Source organism: Esox lucius, chromosome 4 (assembly GCF_011004845.1).
Source record: "Esox lucius isolate fEsoLuc1 chromosome 4, fEsoLuc1.pri, whole genome shotgun sequence".
Classification (NCBI taxonomy): Eukaryota; Metazoa; Chordata; class Actinopteri; order Esociformes; family Esocidae; genus Esox; species Esox lucius.
Genome location: NC_047572.1, coordinates 4,365,429 through 4,384,682, shown reverse-complemented (window position 1 = coordinate 4,384,682; position 19,254 = coordinate 4,365,429). Strand labels below are relative to the sequence as shown.

General features: G+C 42.8%; 1 protein-coding gene across 9 annotated transcripts in view; it reads right to left on the bottom strand.

Moving 5' to 3' along the window:
* The window catches only part of atp8a1 (ATPase phospholipid transporting 8A1), a 231,901-nt gene that overhangs the window by 68,148 nt on the left and 144,499 nt on the right, over window positions 1-19,254 (bottom strand). For all 9 annotated transcript variants that reach the window (XR_004575679.1, XR_004575681.1, XR_004575680.1 and 6 more), the window contains 5 exons: window positions 14,921-14,996; window positions 11,723-11,828; window positions 9,607-9,689; window positions 1,279-1,328; window positions 893-962 (listed from right to left, as the gene is read on the bottom strand). Coding sequence is in view for 5 of the 9 variants with exons in the window: in XM_013132813.3 (XP_012988267.2) it covers window positions 893-962; window positions 1,279-1,328; window positions 9,607-9,689; window positions 11,723-11,828; window positions 14,921-14,996 (385 nt within the window). In the remaining 4 variants the exon portion in view is untranslated. The remainder of the gene's footprint in view (window positions 1-892; window positions 963-1,278; window positions 1,329-9,606; window positions 9,690-11,722; window positions 11,829-14,920; window positions 14,997-19,254) is intronic.

The following is a 19,254-nucleotide window of genomic DNA, read 5'->3' as shown; positions in this document are numbered from 1 at the left end:
CGGGCAGCCACTATATAAATACCATACAAAACATATGTTAAATTACTAGATACCGAACTCACACAGCATGTAAAAAACCCGTTATTGAGCGGGTCAGTTGGAATTCAGAATGTTGACAGGCTGAAAGCCATGCCATCTGAGACCATGACATCACACAACATTAAGGTTTTAAATGTGTTGTTAACCAGTTTAGAATAGCAATAATCCATCTCAGGGATATGTGGAATATTGCCAAAATACCACAGCTAAGTGTTGTATCCAGGCACAATGTGTAGGGTTAACCGTGGTATGTTGGTAATATACCGCACACCCTTGTGATATATCACTTAATTATTGAATGTTTGCCTATGCTGTTTGACAGAGTAATTATACTGTAAATATAAAAACACCTGTTCTGTTCTATAAACATTAAGAGGGATGCATTTCAGTTTTGTTTTCTCCCACTGTCTTATCTTTTGTCAACAAGGTAAGAACAACTGTAATGATATTAATGAACAACAGCAAGTAACAACTGTAATAATATTGTGTGTCTTACAATGTGTCTGATCATAATATTACCTATTCAGTCTGCTATAGAAATACATTGTTTTTATATTTCAGGGTGTGGGAGCAATATGCAGTGGTAATGATGGTCTGACTGTCAGGCGTTGCCATGGAGAGAGACAGGGAGTGAGAAAGCGAGAGCAGAGCGAGGAACAGTGAGAAAAGGGCGGCCGATCGAGAGCACAAGAAACCGAGAGAGCGTGAGGCGAATAGAAAGGGACAAGGGGGGAGAGAAGGAGTGATGTATAGAGACAGAAACGGAGAGCAATACAGACAAAGAGAGACTGAGAGAGACAAAGAGAGACAGCGAGAGAGAGCAAAAGAGACAGAGTCAGAGAGAGAGACTCACAGCGCCTTTGCAGTAGAGGCGGATCTTCCCAGATGGAGTGCGCATAATGACTGACATCCTCTTTCTGGTGCTAAAATGGAAGGCCCATCACAGAGTTAAACATTCTTACCTCCTGCAGAAATTATGAAACTGGCAGAGGCAGAAAAAGTTGGTGAAAATAAAACCCTGTCACGCCTTTGTGTCAAGCTAAATTCATTCAATTAAAAATAGGTCAATCCAGAACATGCATTGGCGGTAGCATAAACATGAGGCCACTTTAAAATGTGCAGCATGATTACCACTGTCAACATTATACAGATATAATCATTTCAGTTGGCACCATTACCCAGATGTTCTAAAACATCTAAACAAATATGTCTACCAGTGGAGTAAAATGAATGCCATACCTGGTGAACTCTAAAACGTGGAGGAGTTCATACTTCTCTTCGCCTCCCAGCTGAGAAGGAAAGGAATGTGTCAGACAGACAGCGGGACAGACAAGCCAAGACGTAGATGCACTTTAGGGAACTGGTTGACTCTGAATTAGCCTTACCTTGCCATATTTGACCATAAAAGTAACCCAATGCTACCTTCCTGACCCTTCACTGAGTCTGTTTAATTGAAGTAAACCGTGCTTATCAGCCAGCCAGCCGTGCTCGCCTTGTGGAGTAAAGACATTAAGCCATTTTATACGTATTCCTAATTAAATTGAGACAAACAGGTACCATTGTCAGTGATTAAATTATGCGCTGAGGGCTTTTGGCCTGATGAAGGTTAAGGACCTATACATATTTCTTGAAAACATCATTCTGGAAAGTGAAATTTGAAAAGTACCTCCCAAACTTTTTAGGTTGAGTCAGGTGTTTCAAATTCTAAATATGGGTTTTGGGGATGCATTATAGGACAATCTGGATTGGGTAAATCTAAATTGCTCCTGGATAATGCCACATGACAATTGTCTAAAATACAAGACAATCTATATCAGAATGACTGAAAAGCCATGAATATAAGTCAATGGCCAGACCGAAACCTACAGTAATCAACATGTTTTGGAAGAACTTGAAATTAGCTATTCATGCTCAAAACCCTACAAAATCACTAAGTTATAGCAGCACTACATGGGCCATTGTGCCAAAATTCAGACACAACAATATCCCAGACTGCATAACAAATAAAGGAAGTGTTTGGTTTCATTCATTTTGCACAACGAGTTATTGAGTCTAAGAAGATCATTGCATTTTCAAAAGGGGGGGGGGGGGGGTCATCAAGACAAAACATGACATTGCATATATTTGCAGAGCAGTAGGGAAATAGGACATTTGAGAGAACCTATCCGCAGTCCAATTTGAACTGAATGAAGAGCCCAGTTGGCTGTGCTTGCTACATCCTCCATGAAGGACCAAAAATGATACTTATTTTTAACTGCAAAAACTTCAGCCTGGCTTACCAACGGAATATAACCGTATGTAAAAACCCTACATGTCGGGGCACTCCATGTTATTCAACTGCTTAAAATAGCACTCTGCATTTTTTTATTGCTTTGTGTATTGCTCCTGTTTCACCATTTGTGTACTTATTCCACATACATCCCATTTCATTGGACATAAAAGTTATTTTATCATACTTGAAAGAACACATTATTTCTAAGTGAACCCAGGTCCTTTTGACCCATTGTTCTGCTGCCTCAAGGTCCGACAATCTCTCAGAAAGGCTGATTCTATAATGGCCCCTAATCCCCATTACAGAGCACTACTTGTTACTAGGATCCATCGGGATCTAATCAAAGAAAGTACACTAGAAAGAGAACGGGATACAATTTGAGATGCGCTATATTCTAAGACAGGGGCCTCAACAACCTGCTGAGCGACTGTCACATGCCACAAATAAGTAAAATTTAGTATATCTTCTCATGTGACAGCACTGAAGAAATTACACTTTGCTACAATATAAAGTAGTGAGTATACAGCTTGTATAACAGTATAAATTTGCTGTCACCTCAAAATAACTCAACACACAGCCATTAATGTGTAGCCATTAAACCCCTTAGTGAAAATGTCCAAATTGGGCCCAATTAGCCATTTTCCCTCCACGGTATCATGTGACTCGTTAGTGTTACAAGGTCTCAGGTGTGAATGGGGAGCAGGTGTGTTAATTTGGTGTCTTCACTCTCACACTCCCTCATACTGTTCACTGGAAGTTCAAGATGGCACCTCATGGCAAAGAACTCTCTGAGGATCTGAAAAAAAAAAACATTGTTCTCTACATAAAGATGCCTATAAGAAGATTGCCAAGACCTTGAAACTGAGCTGCAGCACGGTGGCCAAGACCATACAGCGGTTTAACAGGACAGGTTCCACTCAGAACCGGCCTCGCTATGGTCGACCAAAGAAGTTGAATGCACGTGCTCAGCGTCATATCCAGAGGTTGTCTTTGGGAAATAGACTTAAGAGTGATGCCAGCATTGATGCAGAGGTTGAAGGTGTGGGGGGGGGGGTCAGCCTGTCAGTAATCAGACCATACGCCGCACACTGCATCAAATTGGTCTGCATGGCTGTCGTCCCAGAAGGAAGCCTCTTCTAAAGATGATGCACAAGAAAGACCGCAAACAGTTTGCTGAAGACAAGCAGACTAAGGACATGGATTACTGGAACCATGTCCTGTGGTCTGATGAGAACAAGTTAAACCTATTTGGTTCAGATGGTGTCAAACTTGTGTGGCGGCAGGGTGAGGAGTACAAAGGCAAGTGTGTAGGCACTGGGGAGCTACAGTTCATTGAGGGAACCATAAATGTCAACGTGCACTGTGACATACTGAAGCAGAGCATGATCACCTCCCTTATGAGACTGGGCCGCAGGGCAGTATTCCAACATGATAACGACCCCAAACACACCTCCAAGACAACCACTGCCTTGCTAAAGAAGCTGAGGAGAAAGGTAATGGACTGGCAAAGCATGTCTCCAGACCTAAACCATATTGAACATCTGTGGGGCATCTTCAAATGGAAGGCGGAGGAGCGCAAAGCCTCAAACATCCACCAACTCTGTGATGGCATAATGGAGGAGTGGAAGATGACTGCAGTGGCAACCTGTAAAGCTCCATGCCCAAGAGGGGTAAGGTAGTGCTGGAAAATGATGGTGGCCACACAAAATATTGACACTTTGGGCCTAATTTGGACATTTTCACTTAGGGGTGTACTCACTTTTGTTGCCAGCAGTTAAGACATAAATGGCTGCTTTTGAGTTATTTTGAGGGGACAGTAAATGTACACTGTTATACAGGCTGTACACCCATTACTTTACATTGCAGCAAAGTGTCATTTGTTCAGTGTTGTCACATGAAAAGATATACTTAAATATTTACAAATACGTGAGGGGTGTACTCACTTTTGTGAGATACTGCACATGTTTCCAAATCCATATTCCATATCAACATTTTACAAAGTCTTTGATTCTTAGTGTCTGGTGTAATTAATCAGGTTGGCCTAGTTATTGGGCCATAATAATGATATTTGAGATATTATATAATATAGTGCTGTAGCGTAATGAAAGATGTGTTTTGGAAAGGTCTGAAAAAGTGCCATCCTGATCTTGCACCAATGAGGCCACTTTCTTCCTCTTAGGAGCGGACATACAGAGAAGGCAGGGGGTAAAAGAAGCCCTACCCTAATTGTAACCCAGACGAACCAGGTATGAAGAAATACAAACCAACAAAGTATTAAAATGACATTTGTGGGATTATTTACGCCATTGTTGGGACTTAAATGGACAAAGTCTCCATGCTGTACATGTTAGGTATCATTTGCTGTAGGATGAAGAATTCAGCGAGACTTTGTTGACTTTTAGATGACCGAGGAGGATATTGTATTTTGCTGGTATGTACCTATCTAATGAGTTGTAACATTACTTGAGTTGAATAAATTGTATTACTTTGAAATATAGATTACCACGGCATTCATTGTTCATCTTCAATTACTCTGGCAGAGTAATTAGGAACCGATGTACATACTTTTGTTCGTAGATCTACTTGTAATTGCATATACATACGAATGTTAAAGAGACCAGACTTGCAATCTGTGAGTCCTGTATTACTACTAGGGGTGGGACAGGGGGTTGATAGATGAAAGAATCATGATTCTACCTGTCATGATTCTGAATCGATTTTCAGATTTAAGAAATCGATATTTAAATAATAAAAGAAAATAATGTTTTAAGAAATCCATATTTAAATAATAAATCTACTCAAACACCTGCAAGCATGGTGGAGGCTGCTTAAATACAAAAGTAAGCGTGATGACGAAGTTTGGTTGTCATGAAATTCACTACACGGATGTAACGGATTACTTGTAATCCCTTACTTCCCAACTCTGCTTTTAACCCATTTCCCCAGCATGATGGACAAAAAGTTAGTGTTTCATATATTCCACTACTTCCCAGCTATTTTAATAAGATTATGAAAATCTCTCTTACCAAACTTGAGATACTGCAACCGGAGTAACCATAGCAACAGGATTTTTACAGCTCCAATGGAAAGGACTTTCTGAATCAGACACACCAACATGGAGGAACTATGATATTGATATACTTCTCAGCTATTAAAATCAGCCGCCGTTTAACCCACTTTCCCAACAAGGCAGAGAAGTAGTACTATTATTTTATATATTCCTCAGATTTTCAGCAATTTAAATCAGAAAATAAATAAAATAATATCTCTAAACAAACTCGAGCTACTTCAACCGGAGCAACCATAGCAACAGGATATTTTCAAAAACAGCTCCAATAGAAAGTACTTTCTGAACCAGAAACACCAACATGCATTTACGTAAATGTACCTATACATACCTATTAAAATCAGAAAAATACATGAAAATATCTCTTCCCAAACTTGAGATACAGCATCCCCAGTAAACCATAACAATGTGTTTTATAGCAATTCCCAAACAGTTCAAAAACAGTTCCAATGGAACGTATTTTCTTAATCAGACCCACCAACATGGAGGAATGAAAATCTAGATATATTTCTCAGCTATTTAGATCAGAAAGAATTTTGAAAATCTCTTACCAAACTCGAGCTACTTCAACCGGAGTTACCACTTTTTGAAAACTGCTCCAATGGAATTTACTATCTCAATCAGACACACCAATATGGAGAATAATTTTGTAATTTTCTCTTACCAAACTTGAAATAATGTAGCCGAAGTAACAATAGCTACAGGTTTTTAGCAATACTTCCAAAACAGCAGCCATGTAACCCACTTTCCCAGCAAGACAGACAAACAGCATAAACATTTCATAAATCCCTCTGCTTTCATAAATTCCTCAGCTATTTAAATCATAAAAAAATTATAAAATACCTTTCAACAAAAATCCGGGATTTTTCCTACTTTCCAAAAACAACTCCAATGGAATATACTTTAAGAACAAGTATATTAGCAAACATAAGATCCTGCGGCTGGAGTAACCATACCAATAGGGTTTTTGCTGCTTTTACACAAACCTGCATATCAGCTTCAAAGACTTTTCATACTTTTAAAACATATATTTGCTGTATCAAAGAACCGGCTAACACTTACTAACTTTACTTGTAAATTTCTATTCTAGTTGAATACAATGTTAAAAATTCACAGAAAAATACAAACAAAAATTGGCTGTATATAAGCAATACAAAACAAAAAGACATTAGCTCACGTAATCAAAAAGAAGTTCTGAAAATCTCAGAGCAAATATTGTTACTTTCAGCTGGTTGGTTATTAACATAGATTTGATCCCTGTTGTCAGCCACCGACCCAATATATTGGATGCTGTACTATTCTGTCCTTTTTATTTTTGTTAAAATAACATAATATCCATCCATCCATCATCTACTGCTTATCTGGGGCCGGGTTGCGGGGGCAGCAGTCTAAGCAGAGATGCCCAGACTTCCCTCTCCCTAGACACTTCCTCCAGCTCTTCCGGGGGAACACCGAGGCGTTCCCAGGCCAGCCGGGAGACATAGTCCCTCCAGCGTGTCCTAGGTCTTCCCCGGGGTCTCCCCCGGTGGGACGGGACCGGAACACCTTCCCAGGAAGCATTCCGGAGGCATCCGAAACAGATGCCCAAGCCACCTCAGCTGACCCCTCTCGATGTGGAGGAGCAGCGGCTCTACTCTGAGCTCCTCCCGGGTGACCGAGCTTCTCACCCCATCTCTAAGGGATCGCTCATCCACCCTGCGGAGTAAGCTCATTTTGGCCGCCTGTATCCGGGATCTTGTCCTTTTGGTCATGACCCAAAGCTCATGACCATAGGTGAGAGTAGGAACGTAGATTGATAGTCTTCTTCAAAGTGCTGACTAGAAAGTTGCAGCTACCTTGCTTGCCTTCCAGAAAAGAAAAGAAACAGATCAGTTTGATATTACATGATGCCTGGTCTGTCAAAGTCGAATTTTATAATTTGGAACTTGTCCTAAACGCTTTCCATACCTTACATTTTTTTAATTTCCTCACATTTTTTTCAAACTGCATACTTTTCTATAATAAAATGGCAATGGGCTACTTGAATGGGTATATTTAACAGCAAAACACTCCCAGTGCATTTAAATGTTGAATTTGAGACGACTGAGGTCTAATGTGGGGACGTAGCTAGACGGCTAGCGTACTTCAATCAGAACTGGACAGCAATGGGAATCTAATCAAAAATTTCCACCACTAATTATTACATCAATGAAATTATTTCTGTACTTCACTTTCTAGAATGAAACTTTTGAGGTGAAGTTGTAGGTTCAGGAACACATGACTATAGATGTATGGTTCGTGACATATGGCTCGCAAACTTACTATACCCCTCCTGCATGCTATGATAACTGACATATTTATACACATATGTAATTATATTACTGAGTCCTGGATTGATACACAATCAACTGACAGTCTGTACTTGACTGATGAGAAGCTGCCTTTTGAGGTATCGTTATAGGCCACTATAATGTATGGTAAGGCTCAAAGCCTTACTATACCCCAACTGCATGTTGTGGTCGCTCAAGACAACTTCTCTATTTATAAACATATGCAAGTAAAATACACAAGGCTTGCCATCCCTGAGTCCTGGATAGCTGCATAGCAAATTAAGTTCTTCACTTGACTGATGATAAGCAGCCTTTGAGGAATTGTTGGCGGCTCAAGGAGCACATGGTCATTATACTGTATGGGGGACATAAAGCCTAGCTATCATTAATAGTCTGAACTGGCATCTTATGGTCTCTTATGCTAATTTGAGTGTATTTACAAACAATATGGAGTCAGATTAGAGATAATAAATTATCAAAGAAATTTGATTCTCTTGTACTTATTTTCCAACCTGTCTCAGTAACGTTGTAACATAGACTACAATGTTTTCAAAGAACTAAAATAACTGTGATTAATTGCATAATCTTCTGTAGGTTAACCACAATTTTAGAAAATGTAAAAATTTGTCTTGTTTTCAATAGATCAGACTCAGGATGTGTGCCTAGCGGTTGAAGTGACGTGCATCTCGCTGTCCAACAAACAAATGCTCACAAACTAAAACCACATTCGTGATTTCATCAGGGGTGCTGAAACCCAACTTCTCTCTGCTATGTTGGTAGCCCATGACAAATCTAAAAAGATGGTTGTTGGTCTTTCATAGTTTCCCCATTCCATACCATATCCTACCATTGTATTTTCAATCAATTTGCCAAGCACAATATGTTAGGCTACTGGATAAAACATATATTAACCCCTCTTATACGGAGGTGCTGAGTGAGCATGCATTATAATCAACACAATACTGATTGGTTAGAATGCCATTCAGGTGGGAACTTAGAACAGTAGCTTTCCTGATGGATAGATGGCCACAACCAAATACTTGTATATTTATTAAATGTAGAAGGTAGTTAAGGAAGCCAGAGATGTCAATCTACAAATATTAATCAGGGAAAATCTGGAATTTATACAGAGCATGGAAGTTCATTAATTCCACTGTTCGGCCTAATTGCCACCGGCCACGACATTAAACTTAAGCTAGCAAAAACATTAAATGATGATACATCATTGCACTACAAGCAACCACACATCTTCTCAGGAGCGGTGGGGGATGAGAGTCAGCGTTAGGGGAAGCGCCGCTAGCACCTCTTTAGATGGGATTTTGGACGAAGACAAGGATGGGGAACGCAAGATTATCCAATATCTGACAACTCGGCACAGTGCATCCATCGTACTAACGGACATCTAGCCTGCGCTGTTAGGCAGGATTAATATACTAGTGACGAGTAAACACGATTTTACAATAGGAATGCCTACTCTCCATTACTATATTGAAAAAAAGGACCTGTGAAGCACTCCGGATAGCTTTGGCACAAATCAAGAGAAAATACATTTATCGGTATGCTGTTGCAAAAAACAAAGTACAGTACTGTGCCCCCGGGCAGCTCCCACTCAAGTCAAACACTAACTATGGATTGTTCTGAAGCACAGAAATGGAAAATACCTAACCAGACACAATTTGAGTGTTTTAGTTGTAAGTGGCGTAGCACAGGATTACAATATACATTCCGTACAGGACCTCCCAATGTTTGCACACAAGGGGTACTATACATGCACTATAAATACCACCATAGAATGTAGAGGTTAAAAGAAGCCACTGAACAATAGTAGAAAGCACAAAAGCATTTCATGTATTGTCACAATCATTATAAGAATCACTAGAAATAATTATATATCTGTAGTTTCTGCTGCATCTACTTACCGCTTTTATTATGACACTGTCAGGGGTTCTACCAGAGAACACAAAGCCTAGGTTCGCAGCTGCTCTCACCAGGGCCCCTTCGTCTATGGAACCCAAACAGAACCCACAGGATGGTTAGAGATGAGAAGTAGCCCAGAAGGACAACAGAAATATCACATTATCATTGTCAGTATCAAATTAGCAAGTAATTATCCAGTGATAAACTAACTTTTTGTTAAATTAACTAATAACCAAATAATGTTGTCTTATGGCTTCCTTGAGAAGGGACATTTCACTAACAGACTGTTTGCAAAATGCTTTCCTCAAGTACATGAGGTCATCCTGTTTGAGGAGAATGAGCTGGCCAATTAGCGATACATTTATATTAACAGGTATGAGATCACAAAATTCTGTAGTTGGAGTAGACCCACACAATTACAACAGAGACATGGTCCTTTTAAAATACTTCATTTCTATTTTTGGACAGTAAACTCTTTCACTCATTCTCATAAATGTTAAAGAATATTTAAGACAAAAAATGGGAAAACTGGAGTGTTACTTTAGAAAAAAGTCACCAGGACATTTGGGATCAAATTAAACACTTGGATGAGCGTACTAGTGTGCAGAAACATTATTTAAAAATATATAAATAAAGTTGTTTATGAAGGAGTGCTATCACCACAGTGTGTGCATTATGTTAATTGTCGCTAATTTTAACAGGGGGTCAAACTAAAAATAAAACCCAGCTCTTGTAAATTTAATACTGTAGAGCACATCTGAACGCTAAAGGGCAAGATGCATATTATTTACAGTTAATTTAGCTAGCCCTCTATTTACGACTCACCACCATGCAACCTCCCAGCACATTAAGGGTAAATGCACAGCTGGGTAGGCAACGATTGGAAGAAAACTGCCAACACAAAAATGTCTCCAATAAACAATGCATTTGTGAAATCACAAATGCATTCTGTTGTGCGCCCTGAGGGTTTTTAGAAAACTCTTTGCAGGTCTCCACAGACCTTTGTTTTAACCCTTAAACTGGCAAATCAACATACTGTATTGGGGTCCAAGGACTGGTTTAGGAAACAGCGTTAGGCCAGTAGCTAATGATTGCTGAAAAATTTGTCAAATTCCTATGCCAAGAAAAAAGGTTGTTTCCTTGAACAAGGCATTTAATCAAATTGTTACTGTAATTTTCTTTGGATAAGAGTGTCTGCTAAATTAAGTACAGCGTGTTGAAAAAAGAAGACAATTTAATGAAATATATTAATGAGGAACACTGCTCTGCAGTCCTGCAATGGCCAAAGTAACTAAGATACAGGCTTATTTATGCAAACTTATTTTCTCCCTTGTGCCTGGCATGTCACTGATTTGCAGGCTCATTTATTTGGGAATGGGGCAAAAGTGTCTGCTAAATAACTAAAATTGCAAATGTAAATTTACATGTTGGTCAGCAAGGAAGTAAAAGCTCTTCCGACATTGTCAAAGATTTCAGAGTAAATTATATGAGGGAAGAAAAAACCTTAAATACTTGTGACACCCTCCCCTTTCATAACAGCTTTTACTCTTTTTGTCACTATCGCAAAAGAACAAAAGGCCACAGCAGGGACATTTGCTCAGAATAATATTGCTTTATAGTGTCCTTGGGGTTTAAAAAAATATTATTATTGTTTAATTACTATCGCACAAAGACAACTAAATATTTTGTATACTGATCAGATTCCAGTCTCTCCTGTCTTCAATAAAAAAAAAATTGTCATGTCATTAGTTGATACCAATGTGCTTGTGATATTGATGTCTGTGATAATGTGGTTGTGGTTCTACGTCTGCAAGCCATACTGAGTATATTTAAAAGTGTCACAGGATATTGAAGCAGGGCCAGATAAGTCACTGTCTAGACAGCTGTTTATTCAATGACAACCTTTGCTTGTGTATTCTTAGAGATGATTGGTAGATTGGTTGTCTGAGGTTTTTGATGTGGCATTTCAAACTGTTGTTGGGTGGTCATAAGGGTATTACGAGGAGCTGCAGGCGCAGATATGACATGAATGTTGGCAGAAGCGTTCACAGAGCATTTATGAGCTGTCATAAGGCAGTCAAAGCGCAGTGTTGTGAGGTCAGGACTGATGGGCCGTACCTGGTGAGGCAGCCTGGTATACGATCTTGTCGTTGGTGCGCTCGGGGACCGCTGTGTGACAGATGGCCAACATGGTCATAAAGTCCAGAATGACAGGAGCCGTGGGCTGCAGAAACAAGAAATAGGTGTGGGGAGGATAGAGCAAGGGAAAAGTTGTTAGAGAAAATCTATTCCCACCAAACTACTTTGCAAGGTATCACCTGAACAATGTTATACACAGCCTTTTTGTCGACGAAATGATCCTCCGAATCAATACAGCGCTGAAATACTTTCTGTATGAGACTAAATCTACCTTGACGGACTTGTCTGTCTGTAACAATGAATACAAATAAAATAAGCCTTAAATTACATTGCGTTCACAACATCGCTTCGGTATTATCTCTTTGTTCCTAACAAAGAAGCCAAACTGGCATACGTGGGTTAAGGGCCAGCAGTGGGGCTGCCTACAAAATGTCACCATGTTGCCTACAGAGTGCACTACTAATGACCAGTGCTGTAAGGGCTCTGGTTAAATACAGTGCCCTGCAGGAATAGTGCACTATTAATGACCAGTGCTGTAAGGGCTCTGGTTAAATACAGTGCCCTGCAGGAATAGTGCACTATTAATGACCAGTGCTGTAAGGGCTCTGGTTAAATACAGTGCCCTGCAGGAATAGTGCACTATTAATGACCAGTGCTGTAAGGGCTCTGGTTAAATACAGTGCCCTGCAGGAATAGTGCACTATTAATGACCAGTGCTGTAAGGGCTCTGGTTAAATACAGTGCCCTGCAGGAATAGTGCACTACTAATGACCAGTGCTGTAAGGGTTCTGGTGAAATACAGTGCCTTGCAGGAATAGTGCACTACTAATGACCAGTGCTGTAAGGGTTCTGGTGAAATAGAGTGCCCTGCAGGAATAGTGCATTACTAGCTAGAGACAAGGGGCTTTCATTTGGGCTGGAACTGAAAAACCATCAGATCAGTGTTGTTTACCACAGCTGGACCTAGGATGATAACCCATGCTCCAAATTAAGCAATATTTCCATATCTGATGGAGTGTTTGGTACATGCGGATATACTGTATTTAGAAACCAGACAAGGTTGATGTAGCCATAGTCATATGGTGTTTTTCTGCTAACCATAGGCATTTTTGTATGTATGTATGTGTTTGTGTGTCAATATACAAAATACCCCATGTATATCATTATTAGGGGTCCTTGACCTGAAGGGGCTCAGTAGGGGCTATATTGTTAGGATTATTAATATTCCTTTCATGCCAGTTCACATATCCTGTGAACAGGCATGCACTAAAGACACGCCACTTTCCCATAGGGGTATACCATCTGCCGAATTAATCTATTCGACCAGTGGTTCCCAACTACGATCCTCAAGTACCCCCAAAAGTACACATTTTCATTGTAGCCCCAGCCAAGCACAGCTGATTCAACTTGTCAACTAATTATCAGGCTCTCATTGAGTTGAATTGGGTGTGCTTGTCCTGGGCTACAACAAAAATGTGTGCTGTTGGGGTTACTTGAGGACCGGAGTTGGGAACCACTGTATTAGACTATGGGTCCAATTGAACACTAGGTGGCGCTATAATAAGCAATCTCAGTCCACCAAAAGCTACACTGGCATATCCACCCCATATGACCTAGAGGTCTGAAATTCGGTCCACATGTCTCTCTTCACCTATGGAACAAATTTGCCTCAAGAACACGCAAAGTCCTCCATCTTGGATTTTCTGCCATTTAGAATTTTGTTTAAAACACAAGTAATCTTCAATTAGAGCTCTGTGCTGATCACCACTCAGAATGTCATCTTAGGACTAGTATCTAAAAATTTGGTATAAGGATGGTTGATATCTTTAACAGAACATCTGATATAAGCTAATGAAAATTATTGTGGGCATGGTCTCAACTCAACCAGGTAGAGTAGCGGTTTGGTTGCTCTGCTCTTCATGTCAAAGCAGAATGCCAATGAGGTAGGCGTTGATGCAAAAAGGTTCTGTGCGTGTCACCATTGGAGGTTTTTTGTGGAACATGCCAACCCACTAGAAGATCCACTCAGAAGAGAATAAGAAATTAATTGTAGATCAACCTCTGGAGCTGAGAAATTGATAACATTATATGGCACTGCCTGGCACATATCCAGGTAATCTGGTAAAACAACCCAATGTCCAAGGAAGAACTTGGGCATCATTATAGTTTACTGTGGGTGTGCACAAGGTCAATGTAATCAAGGCATAACGGATGAGAGGGAGAGCAGCTGTGAGCCTCTCCAAAACAGTGTTTACGTTGACTGTTTTGTTGACTGAAGTTTTGACAGTTCTCTTTTCAGATGCACCTTGACTTTTGTCAAAGCAGCAGCTATTCATCATGGATAAAGAAATGACTTGGGCAAATAACCCTGTGGTTTAAGTACAATAAAGCTACTATGTTACTACGTTGCCATACAAGCAAAATCCAATGATTTATATGAAAAAAGAAAAGCCACAGCAAAACACACTCTTTACAACATAGTTAATTAATTCAGACATTAGGCCTAATTAATGCAATAATGAAAGGGCCCACTTTATTAGCATAAACCAATCGTTACAGAGGATTGTGGTTCATTCACTTTGAATATAATTAGGGCTTAAAGTTGGCACATAGCAGACAGATCTACAGATCTATATGTAATTAATACTAATTCTATCCGCAAACTCATTAACAATGCTGAGGAGTTTGAGCTTTCATGAGACTGCAAACTGTTAGCATGGGCTAGCATTGGACAGGATTTTTTTAAAGCTGTATTTTGGGGGTAGATGTCCTTTATGTCTTTGTAAAAAGACTTCAGTAGACTTGGAATAAATAATATATGGCCAGATACTGGTTTCCCATCATTTAGCAGGCATTTACATCAAAGTGATGTATATTTAAACAGGCTTGTAATTCACTTCATTGCAATATGGAAATAAACTTCCACAAACCTACAAACTCAAGGTACGCACAAATATTTATCAAGTCAGTAATGCCCATAGAAGGACAAAAGCTGTGTTGCATTGTGATACAGCGGACTACTTTCCCCCAACAAAGGGACAAATGTGCAATTGACATTTAATTATTTCTGTTATCCATTGCATGCCCTTATATCTGACATGTCTCCAAACATCCTCCTCCATCATTCTACTCTGCAATGCTTCTGTCAGTGGGTGTGGCAACCCATGAGTTACTTACATGATTACTTTGGAGGTTTTCCAGCAAGCTGGGGTCAATAAATCCGGCCTCTTCAGATGATGACTGTATGCTGTGGCTGTTATACGAGAACCAAGGACACCATAAAAAAAAAAAATTAACACCTGGCTTCATTATACAGACAATAAAAAAGTATAGAAAGTAGACTCAATATATATATTAATTACATCTAATAGGAAAACGTTCAAGGGTATTTGCCTTAAAAGAAGTGAAAAGATTTACAAAGGCAATGTTGGGGCTACAACGCAACGGCAGATTAGGACATTTTATTTCTCAATCAATAGGGCACATGGTTGTTGAACTGTCATCACGTGAGGGCTTCAACAGCGGTACGCTTTTGAAAAACGATGGCGCTTTTCTACTGCATGGTACTAGCTCGACTCTACCCGCTTTGGGAGCGTTTCCACTGCATGGTACTCTACTCGCCTCTGAAAATCAGCCTTAGCGCTTCCTCCAATGCGACAAACACGGAAACATTAATGGAGATATCGTACATCTGATACCAGCGAAAAGCCAGCATTTGCTGGCTAACGTAAACCCCGCATTGAACAGAAATTTATTGAATTAAAAGTAAACTAAATCTGGATAACATGGTCACAGACTCTGTTTGAAAAACTGAAAATGTAGAATAGAATTATCGCCCTGCAGTATAATAAATTACATAGCTGCAATGTTCTGTTAGCTTGTTGGCTTGACATTACTATTTTGACCATTGCAATGTACACCAGATAGACAATAGAAAAACCCAGGAGGAAAAATACGAGGTCCTTTTTGTAGGCTACAAGCTCCTTTTGTGGGGCTCTCACGAGGATAACGAGTTGATTTCAACGGCAGTATATAGGTCCAAACCAAGAGGAGTTTTGGGGAAATACGATGGCTCAAATTACGAGTCTGGTCCTATGCAGTCGCACTGAAATTAACCCATTTCAATACAATGACTCCTGGGACAGACCCCTAAAGACTAGCCGTTCTCGTATCTGACACTGGACAGCGAACAGCTTGTTTTGCTTTGATGCACGCCTTGAGTCACTCTTGTCCAATCTTCTGTGTTTTCACGTCACCTTTTGGTATCACCTCAGCTCGGTTGGATCCTCGACGAAGCAGGTACTAAAAAAGTATCTGGTACCAGGTACTATCCCAACTTTTGGCCAGTCCATCCATCCATCTTCTACCGCTTATCCGGGGCCGGGTCGCGGGGGCAGCAGTCTAAGCAGGGATGCCCAGACTTCCCTCTCCCCAGACACTTCCTCTAGCTCTTCCGGGGGGACACCGAGGCGTTCCCAGGCCAGCCGGGAGACATAGTCCCTCCAGCGTGTCCTAGGTCTTCCCCGGGGTCTCCTCCCGGTGGGATGGGACCGGAACACCTTCCCAGGAAGGCGTTCCGGAGGCATCCGAAAAAGATGCCCAAGCCACCTCAGCTGACCCCTCTCGATGTGGAGGAGCAACGGCTCTACTCTGAGCTCCTCCCGGGTGACCGAGCTTCTCACCCTATCTCTAAGGGATCGCCCAGCCACCCTGCGGAGAAAACTCATTTCGGCCGCCTGTATCCGGGATCTTGTCCTTTCGGTCATGACCCAAAGCTCATGACCATAGGTGAGAGTAGGAACGTAGATTGACTGGTAAATCGAGAGCTTCGCCTTGCGGCTCAGCTCTTTCTTCACCACGACAGACCGATACATCGACTGCATTACTGCAGAAGCTGCACCGATCCGTCTGTCAATCTCCCGTTCCATCCTTCCCTCACTCGTGAACAAGACCCCTAGATACTTAAACTCCTCCACTTGAGGCAGGCACTCTCCACCAACCTGAAGTGGGCAAGCCACCCTTTTCCGACTGAGGACCATGGCCTCGGATTTGGAGGTACTGATTTTCATCCCCACCGCTTCACACTCGGCTGCAAACCGTCCCAGTGCATGCTGAAGGTCCTGGTTAGAAGGGGCCAACACGACAACATCATCTGCAAAGAGCAGAGACGAAATCGTGTGGTCCCCAAACCTGACACCCTCCGGCCCCTGGCTGCGCCTAGAAATTCTGTCCATAAAAATTACAAACAGAACCGGTGACAAAGGGCAGCCCTGCCGGAGTCCAACATGCACTGGGAACAAGTCTGACTTACTGCCGGCAATGCGGACCAAGCTCCTGCTTCGGTTGTATAGGGACCTGACAGCCCTTAGCAAAGGACCCAGGACCCCATATTCCCCAAGCACCCTCCACAAGATGCCGCGAGGGACACAGTCGAATGCCTTCTCCAAATCCACAAAACACATGTGGATTGGTTGGGCAAACTCCCATGAACCCTCCAACACCCCGTAGAGGGTATAGAGCTGGTCCAGTGTTCCACGGCCCGGACGAAAACCACACTGTTCCTCCTGAATCCGAGGTTCTACTATCGGCCGTATTCTCCTCTCCAGAACCCTGGCATAGACTTTCCCGGGGAGGCTGAGAAGTGTGATCCCCCTATAGTTGGAACACACCCTCCGGTCCCCCTTCTTAAAAAGAGGGACCACCACCCCGGTCTGCCATCCCAGAGGCACTGTCCCCGACCGCCACGCGATGTTGCACAGGCGTGTCAACCAAGACAGCCCCACAACATCCAGAGACTTGAGGTACTCAGGGCGGATCTCATCCACCCCCGGTGCCTTGCCACCGAGGAGTTTCTTGACCACCTCTGTGACTTCAGCCCGGGTGATGGACGAGTCCACCACTGAGCCCTCATCCTCTGCTTCCTCAATGGAAGACATGTCAGCGGGATTGAGGAGATCCTCGAAGTACTCCTTCCACCGCCCGACGACATCCTCAGTTGAGGTCAACAGCTGCCCACCTCTACTGTAAACAGCGTTGGTAGGGCACTGTTTCCCTCTCCTGAGGCGCCGGATGGTTTGCCAGAATCTCTTCGAGGCCAGCCGATAGTCCTTCTCCATGGCCTCACCGAACTCCTCCCAGGCCCGAGTTTTTGCCTCCACAACCACCCGGCAGCTGCCTCAGGAGTCCCACAAGCCAACCAGGCCTGATAGGACTCCTTCTTCAGCTTGACGGCATCCCTTACTTCCGGTGTCCACCACCGGGTTCGGGGATTGCCGCCTCGACAGGCACCGGAGACCTTACGGCCACAGCTCCGAGCGGCCGCTTCGACAATGGCGGTGGAGAACATGGTCCACTCGGACTCAATATCTCCAACCTCCCTCGGGATCCAGTCGAAGCTCTGCCGGAGGTAGGAGTTAAAGATCTCTCTGACAGGAGACTCGGCCAGACGTTCCCAGCAGACCCTTACAGTACGCTTGGGCCTGCCGAGTCTGTCCAGCTTCCTCCCCCACCATCGGATCCAACTCACCACCAGGTGGTGATCAGTTGACAGCTCCGCCCCTCTCTTCACCCGAGTGTCCAAGACATACGGCCGCAGGTCAGATGAGACGACAACAAAGTCGATCATCGACCTGCGGCCTAGGGTGTCCTGGTGCCACGTGCACTGATGGACACCCTTATGCTTGAACATGGTGTTCGTTATGGACAAACTGTGACTAGCACAGAAGTCCAATAACTGAACACCACTCGGGTTCAGATCAGGGGGGCCGTTCCTCCCAATCACGCCCCTCCAGGTGTCACTGTCGTTGCCCACGTGGGCGTTGAAGTCCCCCAGTAGAACAATAGAGTCCCCAGTCGGAGCACTTTCCAGCACCCCTCCCAGAGACTCCAAGAAGGTCGGGTACTCTGCACTGCGGTTCGGCCCGTAGGCACAAACAACAGTGAGAGACCTATCCCCGACCCGTAGGCGCAGGGAAACGACCCTCTCGTTCACCGGGGTAAACTCCAACACATGGCGGCAGAGCTGGGGAGCTATGAGCAAACCCACACCAGCCCGCCGCCTCTCACCATGGGCAACTCCAGAGTGGTGAAGAGTCCATCCTCTCTCAAGGAGTGTGGTTCCAGAGCCCAAGCCGTGTGTAGAGGTGATCCCGACTACCTCTAATCGGAACCTCTCAACCTCACGCACTAACTCAGGCTCCTTCCCCGCCAGCGAGGTGACATTCCACGTCCCTAGAGCCAGTTTCTGTGTCCAGAGATCGGGTTGTCTAGGCCCCTGCCTTCGACTGCCGCCCGATCCTCTTTGCACCGGCCCCTTATGGTCCCTCCTGTGGGTGGTGAGCCCACTTTTGGCCAGTGAAAAAGCAAAACAGGCGAGTCGAGCCGGTACCATGCAGTGGAAAAGCTCCCAACGCGGGTAGAGTCGAGAAGAGCAGAGTCGAGCCGGTACTATGCAGTGGAAAAGCGCCATAATTTAACGTGATGGGGTTTGATAAGTTTGTGCCTATTTGTAG